At 35.3% G+C, this 18,938-nt stretch overlaps 1 protein-coding gene and 1 pseudogene across 1 annotated transcript in view; one reads left to right on the top strand and one right to left on the bottom strand.

The window, feature by feature from the left end:
- LOC100911818 (selection and upkeep of intraepithelial T-cells protein 10-like) overlaps nucleotides 1-17,300 on the top strand; it is a 42,017-nt gene extending 24,717 nt beyond the window's left edge. The window contains exons 5-6 of the mRNA XM_017593925.2: nucleotides 514-636; nucleotides 17,176-17,300. Of these exons, the coding sequence (XP_017449414.2) occupies nucleotides 514-636; nucleotides 17,176-17,300 (248 nt within the window). The remainder of the gene's footprint in view (nucleotides 1-513; nucleotides 637-17,175) is intronic.
- On the bottom strand, nucleotides 7,830-16,732 carry Dek-ps1 (DEK proto-oncogene, pseudogene 1; annotated as a pseudogene).
- Nucleotides 17,301-18,938: the final 1,638 nt, after the last annotated feature.

Below are 18,938 nucleotides of genomic sequence, written 5' to 3'. Positions count from 1 at the left end.
TTTCTTTAAAGCTGTGGCCTCTGGTATGTTGACTGCCATCTAGTGAAAGACATACATCTAGTGTTACATGGGCTGTACTTGCTGTGTGTGCGTGTTTTGTGTGTATGTGTATGTGTTTGTACATGTGTGTTCATTGAAACCATGTATTTCCTCTGTGCTGTTTCTGCAACATCTTGTTTTGGCAGATCTGGAACCAGAGAATAAAAATAAGCAAGATGATGCTTCCAGCTACTGGTAGATAAATGATTACAAGTAACAACATCTTATCATTTTCACATATGGCTCAGACTAAACTGCACAAACCCTTGGACTCACTCAACCTGCAAATCTTGTTATAAAACTATAGATTGGTGGCCTAAACTTTGCCCAGAAATGAAGGCTACTTAAAATCTCCTTTTCCTTCTTCTTGTTGACTAGGATACTCTGATCTGGTTTCTTAACTCATGCATATTTTCCTGTCTGTATTTTACTTATTTTAAAGTATGCCTAATATTTCTTTCTTTCCCCCTCCAGCTTCTATTTTGGATGATGCATACTCATTGTATAGTTATTGGCTGCAGAAAATATGCATAATCTTGATTTTAGTGATGATATTTTTCATTGGGATCATTTTGTTTCTACTTTGGACCCTAAACCGTAAGTTAAGGTTGGGGTGGGAATTCCAAGGTTCTCCAAGGAACTTTAAGTCTCCTCTTTCTCTACCTGAATCCCTGTGAATCAAATCTTTGCTTGGTGAGTTGGAGGAAAATAGAAACTTGGATTATTGCTACTTTTTTTTTCCATAAGAAAATCAGGGCATTTTAGGATTCATGCAGTTCTTAGTGTTCATTAGGTTAGTATGTAGGCTTGCCTGTAAAGGAGTATCTTTACTGACTTGGTTGAAAAGGGAAGATCTACCTTAACTGAAGCCTTCCTTATGTGGTTCACTGCTGTTCCTCCTTTAAGTATTTTCTGAAGTGTTATCCTTGACGATGGGAAGCACTGTCAGGTTCCTCCTCCACAGGTCTAGGTAGATAGAGTTGAACTTTGCCCCTCTCACAAAGTGTAATTAATTTTCTGAATTCTAATTTGAATTCTTATTGAATGCTGTTGTAAGAAAGTTTCTTCCATAACTTAACAAGACCAAGATAAGCTGAATTAAACTACAAGGATTTTTATTTCTCCAGCTACTGTCTTTAACTGGCCTTGAAAGGTTATAAAGACATTCAATAAAGCATACTTAGAAAAAACATTCAGGGCCACCCAGAGAGAAAATAGAATCTGGCTTTTCCTCTTTGGGATATTAGTTTCATTAATAAAATAATTTAAACACAGACATAAAGGGAAAGTGTGGTACAATTTTATTAAAGAGAAAAACTACAGGGCCTGCAAACTATAAATTTTAGCATCTGCTGGCATGGGAGATGGAGAAGAGGAAGAGAGAAAGCCAGGACTTTTTTCATGGAAACTAGCAAGCATTCCCATCTAGAAGGGAAAATTTGTTTCACAGAGTAAGTGATAAAGCTGAGTGTCTGTGAAAGATTGCTTAGGAATTTGGCCATTATTTGAAAGGAAAAGAAAAGAAAAAGGGAAAAGGTATAGGTAGTTTAATAAAAGTACATTTTTTAATTTAAAACAATGTTGATTGGAGTCATAAGTTAAAAGTTGTATATCATCACAACATTTTATACTGACTATGCAAATTTTAATACATATTTTCTTCGAAAACAGATTCTAAAAAGAAACAATGTATATTTGAGATTATTTATTGGTTGCTAGGGACCTCTTTTTCAGGACTTTTAAACATACAATTCCAAAACATGATTCATTTTCCTGTTTCATTTTTATTAGCCAAAGTAAAGAAAGTACAGTGTCATTCAAAACTGGGACACTCAATCTCATCTTTACATCAACTTTTCTTGATTTTTTAGTTTTATTTTTATTGGAAATAGATTTTTTCTTTTCTCACATAATATACCCTGATTGCAGTTTCCCCTTTCCCTACTCCTCCCAGTTCCTGTCCATATTCCCTTCCATCCAGATCTACTTTCCTTTTTGTCCGATTAGGAGAAAAATAACCCAAAAGGCTTTTAAGGGCTAATAATAAAATATAACAAAATAAAATATAATAAGATAAACAAAAACTAATACCTGATATATAAGTATATTTATTGAGACTCTGCTTGATACAAAGAAAAAATATGCATATGTTTGTCAAATACCTTCATGTAAATTCCCCTTTCAACAGGAGACACAAATGTATATATAGTAACATATAGAACCTAGGTAAGTTGACTCGGTGTGGAATTTTTTATTCTTCACAAAGGAAGGATGACAAACCTTACATTTGTAGGTGGACTGGCTTTGGTTAGACAAACTAGCAAGCAAATTTAAAAGATTAATTTTGGAATTGGCTTAAAAGTAGAGAAACTTTAATGTTAAATTTAAAAGTACTGTTGATTATATAATTAGACTAAATATGTATGTTCAGAAATGATATATATAACAAAACAATTCTCAAGTCAGATAATAAATTTTATTAAGCAATGTATATATTTCTTATTGATTTCAGGTATGTTTTAATAGCTATACAATTATTTCATTTATAAATATCTTCTATAATTTGTTTGGAATATGGAAGTAAATTTTTGAGGCTTATCCAAATAAATCTTATAAAACTTTTATATATAATTAATCTGATAATAATTAGAATTATTTGGATGGTTTACTAATGGCTTAACATTTCAAAACAATTAGATGTCTTTAACATATGAGTGTATTTTAACACAATTTTAAAATGGAAAACTTTAAAACACAAGAATGTCACACATTTTATATTGTTGTTTCTGTTAGGCTCTACATAAAATTAAATATTTAAATTTCTGTTTGAGTTAAAAATCTACCTGTTCGCTCTAGTTAAATAGAGCTATTACATAAGTGAAATACACATGTGCACCTGGTAAGAAAGCTATTAGAAGTAGTTGATACTATATGCACAATTATACATAAGTTGTCTCAAAACATAAATTATGTAAGGTAAAATATTAATATATTGATATAAAAACAGAATTAATTTTCTGTATATAAAAATGAGTGTCTTAAAAATAATGTGCTTATAGAAATATTTGCAAAAATTTGGCTTAAACGAGAGGATGTTATGTTTCATTAGGATATAATTTTGTTATTGTCAGTTTCACTGCTTAAGAAACTGTTTTCAGGAAATGAAGGTGTGACATCCTTGATCAATTTCCCAATTCTGGAACTGTGAGATTGTATAAATAAGTCATTTTGACTTGGAAGAATGACTAGGTTTTCAGAACATGCTTGCTTCAGGGTACAGCCCTGCTCTTTTGAGTTAATTCACGGGATGAACTTTGAGGCTTTGCTGCTCCTAGAGCCCCAGGATTCAGAAAATGACATCACTAATTTTTTCAGTTTTCCTTGAGTAACGTGTACAAAAAGTAACTCAATGAAAGTGGGGAAGACACTAAATGAAAACAGGTTCACCAGACTTTAGTTCTATCTGTTATTGAGACAAAGTAAGAGTTTAGATAAGGGTTTATCTATCTTGTTGATTTTTCTCAAAGAACCAGCTCTTTGTTTCATTAATTTTTTGAATTTTCTCTTTATTTCTGTTTTATTGATTTTAGCCATCAGTTTAATTATTTCCTGCCATCTTTTTTTTATTCTAGAGCTTTCAGTTGTACTGTTAAGTTTCTAGCATAAGATCTCTCTATTTTTTATGTAAGCACTTAATATTATAAACCTTCCTCAGCACCACTTTCCTTGTGTCCCACAAGTTTGAATATGATGTATATTCATTTTCGCTGATTCTAGAAAGACCTTCATTCTTTCCTTCATTTCTGTTTTGACCCAGTTTTCATTGAGTAGAGAGTGACTCTGTTTCCATGCATTAGTAGGCTTTCTGTTGTTTTTCTTTTTGTGGACATCTAGCTTTAATCATGGTGGTCTGATAAGATACTAGTGGTTATTTCCATTTTCTTATATCTATTTAGGCTTACACTGTAAGCAAGCATGTGGCCAATTTTGGAGAAAGTTTCAGGAGGTGCCAAGAGGAAGATATAATTTTTGGATTTCAGGAATTTCCACACAAACCATAAGAACACTTATCTCAGTTATGCAAGAACACACCAAAAGACTGATCAATCAGGCCCACAAAAAGGGATTCAGGAATCTAATTGTGTTTTCAGTCTTTTCTTAGGGCCAGCTTTTTAAAGAAAAAACCAGGTTCATAATTTTAGAAGGTAAGGATGGTGACAGAACTACATTTTGACTCTCTGGACAAATTATTATCAGCTGACTTTAGGGCAGATTGGTCCTAAGTGAGTGAAGAGGGGTAACAGAGAAGTGGTGAATAGGGGCATTTCAGCGAATTTAGATAACAGAGCATAAACAATAAACCATAGTATTATGAAATTTTAGGGGAATATTGAATGTCAGCTATGGATAATTACTTCTGGTAAGTGAAGTCTGAGAACTTGAAGTTAATTTCACTCTATGGGCAAATGGAGACTAAGTACAAAATAGCCATCCACTCTCAATGTGAAATTAAAGCTTTAGTAATTTGTAACGAATATTGATGCCCTTGAGTTGGAGGCAAATATGTAAAGTCTTGGAGAGGGTAGTGATACAAAGAGCATACCGGATTATAATAAAGGTAATTTACACCAAGCCTATAGTCAATGTCAAATTAAATGCAGAGAAACTCAAATCAATTCCAATAAAATCAAGAACAAGACAAGGCTGTTCACTCCTTATCCATTCAACATAATAGCAATTCTGACTAGATCAATAGCACAACTGAAAGAGATCAAGGGACTTTAAATTGGAAAGGAAATAATTGAAATTTTCTCTATTCACAGATGATTTGTTAGTATACATTAATGGCTTCCAAAATTCTATCAGAGAATTCTTACAGCTGATAAACACCTTCATCAATGTATCTCGATACAAGATTAGTTAAAAAGCATTAGTAGCCTTCCTATATACAAATAACAATGAACTGAGAAGGAAATTATGGAAACCGCACTCTTTATAACAGCCACAAATAATTCAGAATATCTTGGGTCAACTCTAACAAAGCAAGGAAAGACTTAAGTGATTAAATCTTCAAGTAGTTGAAGAAAGAAATAGAAAAATATATTAGAAGATGGAACAATCTCCTATGTTTAAGGGTCAGTAAGATCAAAGTAGAAAAAAATGGCCATCCCATCAAAAGCAAGCTATGGATTTATTGTAACCCGCATCAAAATTCCAAAATAATTCTTTATAGACCTTGGAAGGACAATACTCAACTTCATATGGAAACAAACAAACAAAAGGCATAGGTTAGTGAAGAACAATTTTGATTAATAAAAAACGTCTAGTGGCATCATCATCTCTGAATTAAAACTCTACTACAGAGCCATGGTAATAATAATTCCATGATATTGGAAAAAAGTAGACACTTTGTTCAATGTAAAAAATTGAAGAGCCAGTCATAAACTCACACATCTCTGAACACCTGATTTTTGTTAAAGAACTAATATTATGCAATGAAAAAAGGAAAGCATCTTCAACAAATGGTGCCTGTCTAACTAGATGTATGCATGTAGAAGACTGCGAATAGATCCATATCTATCACTCTTGACAAAACTCGATTCTAAGTGGATCAAAAACAGAAACAGAGTAAAAATAGGCTACTCATAGTGGATGTGGTTAATAGAGTCAATAAAATCCTGAGGTCCTAAGCAGATCACTAAAACTGATTAAGAGACTTCATAGCATGAGGGGGGGTCAGATTTTTTCATAGGCTTTTTAGGCCTCTAATAATATGATCATGTGGTTTTTTTCCCCCCTCTAAGTTTGTTCTTATTATGGTAGAACATATTGATTGATTTTTTTATATGTTGAACCATCCCTGCATCTCTAGTATGAAACCTATTTGGTCATAGTAGATGATATTTTTAATTTGTTTTTGGATTCAGTTTGCAAATATTTTATTAAGTATTTTTGCACCTGTTGAGAACTGATAAACAGAACTTAAGTATTGCTATTTTGACTTTAGACTTCATTTTACCTAACTGAACAACTCCCTCTAAGCAACAACAATTCTCCAAACATAACTGTTCCTATCTCCCTCTCTAAAAAACAATATTGCTCCCAACACATGATGTCTATTCCTAACAACAAAAAGAACAAATGAATTTGATTGGTTGGTCAAATTCACTTAAATTATATGTCAGTTGATAATGATGAACCACTTGGGGAAGACTCCAATCACTGAGATCTGATTGGTAAAAATTATAACCATAACTTGTCTCTGATTCTTATAAAGCTTTTGCTTATACTCCCTGCTTCAGTGTTTACTTGGGGCTGCCAGATGAAGCAAGGTCCCAAATCCTGATCCATCAGTGCTTATGTGGTGGGAATAATAAAGGAATTTTATGTTTCATGAGCTCACTGGTGTTTTTTCTCCCCTTCCTTGTGACACACAGTGGAGACAGCATGGAAGTCTATGTTCATAAGAGAAACTTGTCTGCAATTCTCTTCGTTTGTTAAATCTTTTTGCCGTTAATTTTTTAACATTTATTTATTCTTTATTGCAAAGATTTCTGACAAATTACTTAAAGGCTTTTCATCCCCAATTAATTGCTTGTTCCATTTTACTCTAAGCATATTGAAGTCAAATATGTGAAGATAGCTGTTAATGCTCAAATCTGATCTATGATGTGACGATCAAACACTCTGTACATCAAACGTCACTTTTTCCAGCAGAATATTATAATTCAGAAATAGGTTATAAGGGCAGTTGAAATTTAGATTCATGGACACTCTGTTTCACCATCTTAAAATCTTGGTTAACAAAAATTTAAAATCAAAGAGCCTTGTTTCTGTAATACTTAAATATTAAAGTAATTTACTATATGGTTTTTGATAAATATTTTTAAAGGTACCTACATTGTCCACACCAACTCTGGCCTTACACCTGATACTTTTAATCATAATTATGAAGGTAACTAGGTTTTTGCATCTAATATTTATACGGTCAAAAGTTTACTACTGTCAGTTCACTTATATACAAGCCAGGTATGCTCACTCTTTCCTGGTTTTTGAAGCTGTGATGTGTATATCCTCATTATAAAATTTCTCTGGCACTCTCAGGGCAAATCAGAAACCAACAGTCCTTCAGTGCCATCACCACTCAACTCTGACTGTTCTCTCATTGCTGCCTGGATAAACACTGATATTTAGTTAACAGTTTAAAGATGCAAGAGATTAAAATATTGACTTGCACAAAAGAAATAAAAATATATACAACAAATTGGTTTTTAAAAATAAAAAATAACATCTGTTACTTCTGTCATGCCAACAACTTGACATATATACACATGCAGAAAAGTACTAACTCGGTCATCTGAACAGCTGTGCTTTGTTATGATGAACAAACTGCCACTATGTTTTCACACTAACAGAAGGTGTATTCAAACTATTTCATATACTAAATATTGCAATAGTCTTTGTGCATATAAATGCTGGTTATACCAGTGTTTGCTTTGATGTCTTAAGTATGTCTTAAGCAAGCTAACTTTAAGTTCACTAAAATTCATAATAGTTCAGGAATCTATGACCTTACAATAAAGAAACCCAAAATGTACATCTATAAAAATCAAGGAACAATTACTATCATGTAAGACTTAAACTGAAAACTGCAAGAAAATTCAATTAAAAACCACAATCTCAAATATATGTAACATGCAAAAGAGTCAGCAGCAAGTTCTATCAACAATAGTCTTTTGCTGGAACAAATCAGATCTTTGAATCTGCAAACAAGCCATCTGTCTTCTATCTCAAGAGAGTAGCTCTTTTATACTTGTTTTAATGAAATCTTTCCTCTCAGTTAAACCATAAGCAGGATAATTTTCATATACCTCTTTGCAAATCTGCTTCTTTGTGACTTCTTCCAAGTTAGCATCAGTCAGTAATTTCTTCACTGTTTCCTTTAGCTTTTCATCTGTAGCTGTTTATTTTTCAATTTTTTTAAAAATTAAGGGTACATCATCAGAACTATCCGCAGATTCAGATTCTTTTTTGGCACTGTTTTAGTTCTTTTTGGTGGTACTGCTGTTTGCCTTCTCTTTTTTTTAAAATTTTTACACACCACATTTTATTCCCATCATGGTCCACACCCCAGATGTTCCACATCTCATACCTCCTCCCCAACAAACCCTGTCTCCACAAAGATGTCTTCATCCCACCCACCCCATCAGGCCTCTAAATTTCCTGGATCTTCAGTTCTCTTCAGGGTTAGGTGTATCTTCTCTGACTGAACCCAGGCCCTGGAGTGGTCGGCTTTATATGTGTTGAGAGGCTTCATCTCAGGTGGTGTTTGCTGCCTGGTCGGTAATCCAGTTTCTAAGAGAACTCAGTGGTCCAGGTAAATTGGACTGCTGGTCCTCTTACAGGATTGATTTTCTTAGCTTCCTCCAGCTTTTCCCTAATTCAACCAGAGGGGCCAGCAGCTTCTGTTCATTGGTTGGGTGAACATACTCTTTCAGCTGCTTGTTGGATCTTTTGGAGAGTAGTCATGATAGGTCTGTTTTTGTGAATGCCCTATAGCTTCAGTATTGGTGTCGGGTCTTGGGGCCTCCCCTTGAGCTGGATCCCACTTTGGGCTTGTAACTACACCTCCTTTTCCTCAGGCTCTTCTCCATTTCCATCTCTGAATGCCTTTCAGATAGGAAGAATTATGGGTCAGAAATTTGGCTGTGGGATAGCAACCCCATCCCTCACTTGAAGCCCTGTCTTTCTGCTGGAAGTGGGTTCAACAAATTGCCTCTCCCCACTGTAGGGCATTTCATCTAGCATCTGCCCCCTTTGAGTACTGAGAGTCTCTTACTTCCAAGTCTCTGGTACATTCTAGAGGGTTCTCCCAACTTCCTTTCTCCTGAGGACCCTGCTTCCATTCTTTCTGCTGGTCCTCAGTCCTTCAGTCTTTTTCCCTGACCCAATACTAGATCATATTCCCCTTTCTCATAACCCCCAACCCCTTTTCCTCCTCAGTCCTTCCCTCCCTCCACCTTTGTGGTTGTTTTCTTCTCCCTCCCAAGTGGAACTGAGGCCTCCCCACATGGGCATTTCATCTTGTTGACCTTTTTGAGTATTGTGGACTGTATTTTAGTATTCTGTACTCTTTTTTGGGGGCTAATATCCACTTATTAGTGAGAACATACCATGCACGTACTTTTGGGTGTGAGTTACCTCACTCAGGATGACATTTTCCAGTTCCACCCATTTGCCTGCAAAACTCAGGATGTCCTTTTTCTTAATAGGTGAGTAGTATTCCATTGTGTAGATGGTCCACATTTTCTGTATCCATTCTTCTGTCCTGGAACGTCTGGGTTGTTTTCAGCATCTGGCTATCACAAATAAGGTCACTATGAACATAGTGGAACATGTGTCCCAGTGGCATGGCAGGGCATCTGTGGGGTATATTCCTAAGAGTTTTATTTTTGGATCTTTATGTAGGTCTATTTCCAATTTTCTGAGGAACCTCAAAATTGATTTCCAGAGTGAATGTACCAGTTTGCAATCCCAACAGCAGTGGAGGAGTGTTCCTCTTTCTCCACATCCTTGCCAACATATGTTGTCACCTGAAGTTTTGATCTTAGCCATTCTGACTGGTGTAAGGTGGGATCTCAAGTTTGTTTTGATTTCCACTTCTCTGATCATTAAGGACTTTGAACATTTCTTTAGATGCTTCTCAGCCATTTGAGATTCCTCTACTGTGAATTCTCATTTTAGTTCTATATCCCATTTCTTGATTGGGTTGTTTGGTTTTTTTTGGTGGTAAACTTATTGTGTTTTTATCTATTTTAGATATTAACCCTCTATCAATGTGTGGTTAGTGAAGACTTTTTCCCAATCTGTAGGATGCCAATTTATGTTATTGACTATGTCCTTTGACTTACAGAAGCTTTCCAGTTTCACGAGGTCCTATTTATCAATTATTGATCTTAGAGTGTGAGCCATTGGAGTTCTGTTTCAGAAATTTCCCCCTGTGAGTTCAAGGTTCTATTTCACTTTCTCTTCTATTAGATTCAGTGTATCTGTTTTTATATTGAGGTCCTTTATCCACTTGGACTTGAACTTTGTGCAGAGTGACAAATATGGTTCTATTTTCATTTTTCTACATATAGACATCTAGTTAAACCAGCAGCATTTATTCAAGATGTTTTCTCTTTTTCAATTGTATATTTTTGGTTTCCTTTTCAAAGATGAAGTGTGCATAAGTGTGTGGTTTTATTTCTGGGCCTTTTATTGTATTCCATTGATCAAGCTGATTGTCTCTTTACAACACCCTGCAGCTTTTAACATTATTGCTCTGTAGTAGAGCTTGAGATCAGGAATGGTGATTCCCCCAGCCATTCTTTTATTGTTAAAGATGGTTTTCACTATTCTGTGGGTTTTTCCTTTACAGATGAGTTTGAGAATTACTCTTTCCATGTCTTTGAAGAATTGTGTTGGGCTTTTTGATAGGGATTGCTTTGAATCTGTAGATTACCTTTGGTAGGATGGCCATTTTTACTATGTTAAGTCTGCCAGTCCATGAGCATGGGAGATCTCTTTATTTTCTTATATCTTCTTCTATTTCTTTCTTGAGAGACATGAAGTTCTTATCATTAGCATCTTTCACATGTTTGGTTACAGTTACCTCAAGATATTTTATATTATATGTGGCTATTTAAAAGGGAATTGTTTCCCTAATTTTTTCTCATCCTGTTCATCATTTGTATAAAGGTAGACTACTGATTTATTTGAGTTAATTTTATATCTGATCATTTGCAGAAGTTGTTTGTCAGCTAGAGAGTTCTCTGGTAGAATTTATGGAGTTACTTATTCATACTATTATATCATCTGCAAATAGTGATACATTTATTTCTTCTTTGCCAATCTGTATCCCCTTGATCTCTTTTGTTGTCTAGCTAGCACTTTGAGTACTATATTGAGTAGATATGGGGAGAGTGGGCATCTTTGTCTTGTCCCAGATTTTAGTGGGATTGCTTCAAGTATCTCTCTATTTAATTTGATATTGGTTGTTGGTTTGCAATAAATTGCTTTTTATTATGTTTAGGTGTGTGCCTTGAATTCCTGATCTCTCTAATACTTTTAACCTGAAGGGGTGCTGTATTTTTTTTCTTCATCTAAGGAGATGATCATGTCATTTTTTTCTTTGAGTTTGTTTATGTGGTGGATTATGTTCATGAATTTTCATATAATGAACCAACCCCACATCGCTAGGATGAAGCTTACTTGATCATAGTGAATGATGGTTTTGTGTGTTCTTGGACTTGGTTTGTGAGAATTTTATTGAGTATTTTTACATTGATATTCAAAGTGAAATTGGTCTGAATTTCTCTTTTTTTTGGTCGGGTCCTTGTGTGGTTTCTGTGTCAAAGTAATTGTAGCATCATAGAATGACTTAGGTAGTGTTCCTTCTGTTTCTATTTTATGGAATAAGTTGAGGAGTATTGGTATCAGGTCTTCTTTGAAAGTCTGGTAGAATTCTGAGCTAAATCCATCTGGCCTTGGGCTTCTTTTGGTTGGTAGTTTTTTAATGTCTTCTTCTATTTCCTGATGGGATATGGGCCTGTTTAGAATGTTTACTTGCTCTTGATTTAACTTTGGTATATGGTATCTGTCTAGGAAAACATTAATTTCATCTAGATTTTCCAGTTTTGTTGAATATAGGCTTTTGTAGTAGGATCTGATGATTTTTTGAATTTCCTCCATTTCTGTAGATATGTCTCCTTTTTAAATTCTAATTTTGTTAATTTGGATACTGCCTCTGGGCCCTTTAATTTGTTTGGCTGTGAGTTTATATATCATGGTGATTCTCTCAAAGAACCAGCTTTTGGCTTTGCTGATACTTTGTATTCTTCTCTTTATTTCCATTTGGTTGATTTCAGCCCAGAGTTCTACTGTTTTCTTCCTTCTACTCCTCTTGGGTGAGTTTGCTTCTTTTTGTTCTAGAGCTCTCAGTTGTGCTATTACTTTTCTAGTGTAAGATCTCTCTAGTTTCTTTTCTAGTGTACTTAGTGCTATGAATTTTCCTCTTAGCACTGCTTTCATTGTGTCTCATAGGTTTGAGTATGATGTGTCAATATTTTCATTAAATTCCAGGAAGTCTTTAATTTCTTTATTTCCTTGACCAAATTATCACAGAGTAGAGAGTGATTTTGTTTCCACATGTAGATAGTTTTTTTTTGTTGCTTTTTTCTGTTATTGAAGACCAGCTTTAGGCCTTGGTGGTCTGATAGCATGCATGGGATTATTTCAATCTTCTTATATCAGTTGAGGGTTGTTTTTTGAACAATTATGTTGTCAATTTTGGAGAAGGTACCATGAGGTGCTGAAGAGAAAGATGTATTCTTTTGTTTTAGGGTGAAATGTTCTGTATATATCTGTTAAATCCATTTGGTTCATAACCTCTATTAGTTTCACTGTGTCTCTATTTAGTTTCTGTTTCAGTGACTTGTCCATTGGTGAGTGGAGTCCTGAAGTCTCCCACTATTATTGTGTGGGGTTCAATGTGTGCTTTTGAGCTTTACTAAAGTTTCTTTTATGAATGTTCGTGCCCTTGCATTTGGGGCATAGATGTTCAGAATTGAGATCTTCTCTTGGTGAATTTTCCCTTTGATGAATATGAAGTATCCTTCCTCATCATGCTTGATAACTTTTGGTTGAAAGTTTTTTTTTTTTTTTGGATATTAGAATGGCAACTCCAGCTTCTTTCTTGGGACCACTTGCTTGGTAGACCTTTTTCTATCCTTTTACTCTGAGATAAGGTCTGTCTTTATTAATGAGATGTATTTCTTGTATGCAGGAAAATCCTGAATCTTGTTTGCATATCCAGTCTGTTAGCTTATATCTTTCTAAAGGTGAGTTGAGTCCATTAATAGTGAGAGATATTAAAGACAGATGACTGTTGGTTCCTGTTAGATTTGCTTTTGTCCGTATGTGCTTATGGTTTTCTACTTTTGGCTTTGTTGTGAGATGCTTAATAACTTGTCTTTTATTTGGTATACATATCTTCCTTATATTGAAATTTTCCTTCTTTGATCCTTTGTAGGGCTGGATTTGGTAGATAGATGCAGTTTAAATTTTGTTTTGTCCTGGAATATTTTGGTTTCTTCATCTATGTTGATTGAGAGTTTTGCTGGGTATAGTAGCCTGGGATGGTATTTGTGTTCTCTTAGAGTCTGCATGACCTCTGACCAGGCTCTTCTGGCTTTCATAGTCTCTGTTGAGAAGTCTGGTGCAATTCCGATAGGCCTGACTTTGTATGTTACTTGGCCCTTTTCCTTCTTAACATTAGCACTCTGTACAGATTTTTTTGTTTATTTTTAACTTTTAGCGGTAGCTTTCTGTTTTGCCTTTTCTTTTTTTAGATGTTGTTTTTGGTGGTTGCTCCTCTTCACTTTCTTTCTCTTTCTCTTCTGTAGACTCTTCCTTATTTTTCTTCTCATCTTCATCACTACAGAATCACTTCTTCATCTTCATCTGACAGAATTTCTGGCTATTTAGTTTGCTTTGATTTTCCAGAACTCTTTTGTTCCTTTTTACTACCTTTGCAGGAAGATTTTTTTTCATTTTGGATTTTGGCAATGTTTTGCTAGAAGGCTTTGGATGCATTAAGAAATTCAAGATCCTCCTCACTAGTTCACTGTTCACACCTGACCTCTTTAAATCAAGAAGCTCATAGATGCTCTTTAACATGGCATTTCTAAACTTTTTCATCATTTCTTCCTCCTTTTTATACTGGGCACTGCCTCTTTCAAATGTAATATCACTGAACTCACCCACATTCCTCTTCAAGGAGGACACTGTGCCTGGCCTGTTGAAAAGCATTTTGTGTAGATTACTAAGTTCATCTCTTTTTTTCTTACTCTGAAAGCAATGTATCCCTTCAACTTCACAAAGTTTCTCACCTCCCTTATGCAATTGTAAAGGACTCTCTTTGCAAGGAAGACACTTGCATCCTCAATTTTTCTACTTTCATCTTCTTGCCTTTTCTACTCTCTTACCTTCCATGATAAGACTATTTTCTTTTTCTTCCTCGTCCTCCTTGTCCTCCATGTTCTCCTTGTCCTCCTCATCCTTCTTGTGTTCCTCCTCCTCCTTCTTTCCTCCTCCTCCTCTTCCCTCTCCTGTCTGGGACTAGGTATCTCAGGGGTTCCTTCTCAGATGCAGGCAACACAGGAATGTCTTCTCCCTCTGTAGTGGGGGCTGCTGTCACTGACACGTGGTGTCTGTGGGTGCGCAAAGAAGGTAGTCACTGAGTAGAAAGTACAAGGGCCAAGGTCCTCGGGCCACAGGCTTGCTCTCTGCTCCTCAGAATCCTGCTGAATCTTTTTGTAGTTTGGATAGTTTGGATATAAGCATGACTCTGGCCTCATGAAATGACTTTGAGAATATTCCTTCTGTTTCTATTTTGCAGAATAGGTTGGGCAGTATTAATATTAGTTCTTCTTTGAAAGTTTGATAAAGTTCCACACTAAAACCATGTGGCCTTTGGCTGTTTTCATGAGGAGACTTTTAATACTGTTTCTATTTCCATAGAGGTCACAGTTTTATTTAAATTATCTATCTGTTCTTGATTTAATTTCAGTAAGTGGGATCTATCAGAAAAATAATATATTGCTTTTAGATTTTCCAATTTTGTGGCGTTCAAGTTTTTAAAGTATGACCTAAACATTCTTTGGATTTTCTCAGTATCTGTTGTTAATTTTAATTTCATATTTTGCTAATTTGGATCCCCTTGGTAAGAGAGATTAGAACAGATTTTTGTGGGCATTCTAGAATCGGGTGGGACTGTAATAGGTGAGATAAGGTGATAGGATAGGAAAGGATGGACAGAGAGAGAGAGAGAGAGAGAGAGAGAGAGAGAGAGAGAGAGAGAGAGAGAGAACTGAGAAAGATGACTAGATGACTGGAATTGACATTTGGAAACAATGTGTAAACTTAGTTCAGTAGAAACTTTAAGATTCTATGAGGTTTACCCTAGTAATGGAGGACATAGAAACTTAACTGGTCATCTTCTGTAACCAGACAAGGCTTTTTATTTTTAATCTTTATTAACTTGGGTATTTCTTATTTACATTTCGATTGTTACATTTCGATTGTTATTCCCTTTCCCGGTTTCTGGGCCAACATCCTCCTAACCCCTCCACCTCCTCTTCTCTATGGGTGTTCCCCTCCCCATCCTCCCCCCATTACCACCCTCCCCCCAACAATCATGTTCACTGGCGGTTCAGTCTTGGCAGGACCAAGGGCTTCCCCTTCCACTGGTGCTCTTACTAGGCTATTTATTGCTACCTATGAGGTTGGAGCCCAGGGTCAGTCCATGTATAGTCTTTGGTTAGTGGTTTAGTCCCTGGAAGCTCTGATTGCTTGGCATTGTTGTTCATATGGGGTCTCAAGCCCCTTCAAGCTCTTCCAGTTCTTTCTCTGATTCCTTCAATGGGGGTCCCGTTCTCAGTTCAGTGGTTTGCTGCTGGCATTCAACTATGAATTTGCTGTATTCTGGCTGTGTCTCTCAGGAGAGATCTACATCCGGTTCCTGTCATCCTGCACTTCTTTGCTTCATCCATCTTATCTAGTTTGGTGGATATATATATATATATATATATATATATATATATATATATATATATATATATATATGCCACATGTGGGGCAGGCTCTGAATGGGTGTTTCTTCTTAGTGGTTGGAGTGTACCAATGGAGTCACAAAACCTTTGAGTTACTATCTATCCTGCCTGGTAGGTGTACTCGGGTAATAGAGGTACAGAATGTATGGGAATGGCCAAAAATGACTGGCCTAATTTTGGGTCTTTGTCAGGAGAGGAAGCCCATGTAATATACTGCCCAGATAACCAGAAAATGGAGGATGGATATTCTAGACACCTAGGATAGAAAAAAATGATTCCTAATTGTATACCCTGTATACACATAGATTAGTATGTAGAGTAATTGTCTTCAGAGAGACTTACTCTGACAGCTGATGGAAGCATATATTGAGACCCACAGCCAAATGGTAGACAGACAGTACATCTAGTTAGAGGTCTCGGATTCTCACCTTTATAGCTCAGTAACCCTGCAGAAAGAGGGAAGAAGAATTATAGGAGCAAAAGGTTTTGAGGATACCACAGTTCATAGAAGCAAATAACCAGGAGTCATAGGAACTCACAGAGACTGAAGTGGCAAACATAGAGCCTGGAAATGTCTTTACTAAGTCCTCTGCTTATGTTATGGCTTGATGTTTTTGTGGGACTCCTAACAATGGGAAGGTGTGTCTCTGACTTTTTCATTCACTCTTGAGACACTTCTTTTCCTACTGGGTTGTCCTGTTCAGCCTTGGCATGAAGGCTTTTCTTAGTTTTGTTGCATCTGGCTATTCTATGTTTCATTCATATCCCGGGGAGCTTGATTCCTTTCTGAAGGAAATGGAGCAGATGTGGAGGAGAAGTGAAATAGAGATGGGAACTGGGAGGAAAAGGAGGAGGGGAAACTGCAGTCAGGAAATATTGTATGAGAGAATAAATAAAAGGAAAATAAAAAAACTTCATAGTTAATATTCATTTAGAAAAATGAGCTGTCCTAGTTATATTTACCTTAAATAAGCTATACAGATGACAGTTCTGGAGATCTCATTCCTAAACTCAGAAGTTAAGTTGGTAAGGACAGCCATCTTAAGAGATGTGAAAGCTGTTGTACATTCTCACAACAGCACAAGGTAATCGGATGCCTTTATTAAAGGGAGTCCTATTTATATAAACCCAACAATGAATATAAAATATCTATATCTGCCAAGATTTATTTATTCCAAACTATGTCATATTCTGCCTTAAGACTAATGGCTTTCTAGCACTGTGGTTCTTGAGTACCTCACTGTAGAAAAGGATCTCTCTTTTAACTTTTTTTTTTTTTCGGAGCTGAGGACCGAACCCAGGGCCTTGAGCTTGCTAGGCAAGCACTCTACCACTGAGCTAAATCCCCAATGCTTCTTTTAACTTTTATATGATGATTGAATATAACATGTTGCTACATAATAGTGGTGTGTGTGTGTGTGTGTGTGTGTGTGTGTGTGTGTGTGTGTGTTGATGTGTCAGATAATGAAATACTTTCTTCCAGGTTATGACCAGATATCCTGCTTACCTTCTCTGGATCATTCAACACACAACTCTGAGGAAAATAGTTCTGAATATGTTGAATTGCAAGAAATTAATGATGTGATCTTGAGAAGAGGCAATATTTAGTCAGCACCAGGAAAATTGTGAACAGGACAGCTTCAACCTTCTTCAGCTCTTAAGACTGGACTGCAGTCTCAATTGGGAAACTTAAGGCAATAAAGAAAGACAGAAAAAAATAGTTATTTGGGTTGTAAAATTTATATCTATAAAGCATACAACCGGGAGGGTCTTCTGATTAAATTTTGTTCTGTCTCAAAAGTATATATTTTTAAAAATACACTTCTCCTCTTCTCCTTTTTTTTCTCCCCAGCTCCTTCCAGGTATCCTCCTTCCATCCCTTCCCATGTGCTCAAATCGATTCTTTCTCTTTTGATTATTATTGTTGAACATGAATATATGTATATATGTGGACAAATATATAAATACAACCGGCTGCACTGTTTTTGTTGTTTGTGTCTATGCCTATGTAGTTTCAGGGCAAAAAACATAGATTTTGACACCAAGAAATATCTACATGGTATGTAATGCATGTGCTCCTTCACATCTTAAATTCAGTAAAGATTTAATCAATATGGATTTGTTAAAATAATTTCCTGAAAAATTTTCAGGTGTGAAAATATTTTTAAAAAGGATGACTGAAAGTAGTAAGGGAAATCAATAAGAAAAATTTATGAGAAAGTTGTTTTGAAACAAAAAAATTACACTTATATTAAGTCAGTGTTTATTAGCAAAATAAAATATTTTACTAGCTATTGAAAATTTCTAAAGATATATTAATTATGCATTATCTTTATAAATTTCATAAATTAGTATCAAAATATAAATAATTTCATAAATAATATCTATCAGATATGAGAATATCTACACTTATAAAATAATAACTAGTTAACATATAATGAATATTTCCTGGAAGAATTAAAATATACATCAGTGAAAGAGGTTGGAGAAATGGCTCAATGATTAAGAGTATTTACTCTTCCAGAGGACAAGGGTTTGGCTCCAAGCACTCATGTCAGATGGCTCATAACCATCTGTAACTCCAATTCCAAGGGATCCAAAACCCTTTCTAAGATTTCTTTTGCATATGCATTCACTTCCAAATAATCACGTATAGATACAAACAAAAATAAACATAATAAAAATTTAAAAAATCCTTAAAGTAATCAGAAATATAAAGGGACTGAAATATTTGTTTATAAAAATGATGCTAAAACAAAATGAAACAAAAATATGTGTTTGGATATTTTTAGGAAATAAGCTTAAACAATGAAAAAAGTTTCAATGTAAAGAAATAGAAAAAGAAATCACTGAATATGAGTCTAATTCTTTAATGACAAGACCATCTCTTCAGTTCTGAAAGATTCATCCATTAACTAGTTTCATAGTTCTGGTAGGTGCTATGTGGGCTACCAGAGGAGAAAAGTAATTATTTATACCCAGATATGAACTCTGCACGCATGCTGCTGTAACAGTGACATAGGATTTGTAAATCAAAGGATTAACAAATTGTTTTTTCATTGGATTTCAGTTTCAATACATAGGATCAATACTTGGCTCCATTATCAAGCAAAGAACTTATGGCTAAACAGGGCACAGGTTGCAGCGGAAAAAGGTAATATCATTATCCTGATAAATGAACATAGCATTAAGCCACTTACTAATGACTTGTTATTACATTCACTATTTACTGTGTCTCTGAATACT

Source organism: Rattus norvegicus, chromosome 5 (genome assembly GCF_036323735.1).
Source record: "Rattus norvegicus strain BN/NHsdMcwi chromosome 5, GRCr8, whole genome shotgun sequence".
NCBI classification, from domain to species: Eukaryota; Metazoa; Chordata; class Mammalia; order Rodentia; family Muridae; genus Rattus; species Rattus norvegicus.
This window is presented reverse-complemented; position numbering and strand designations above follow the sequence as displayed.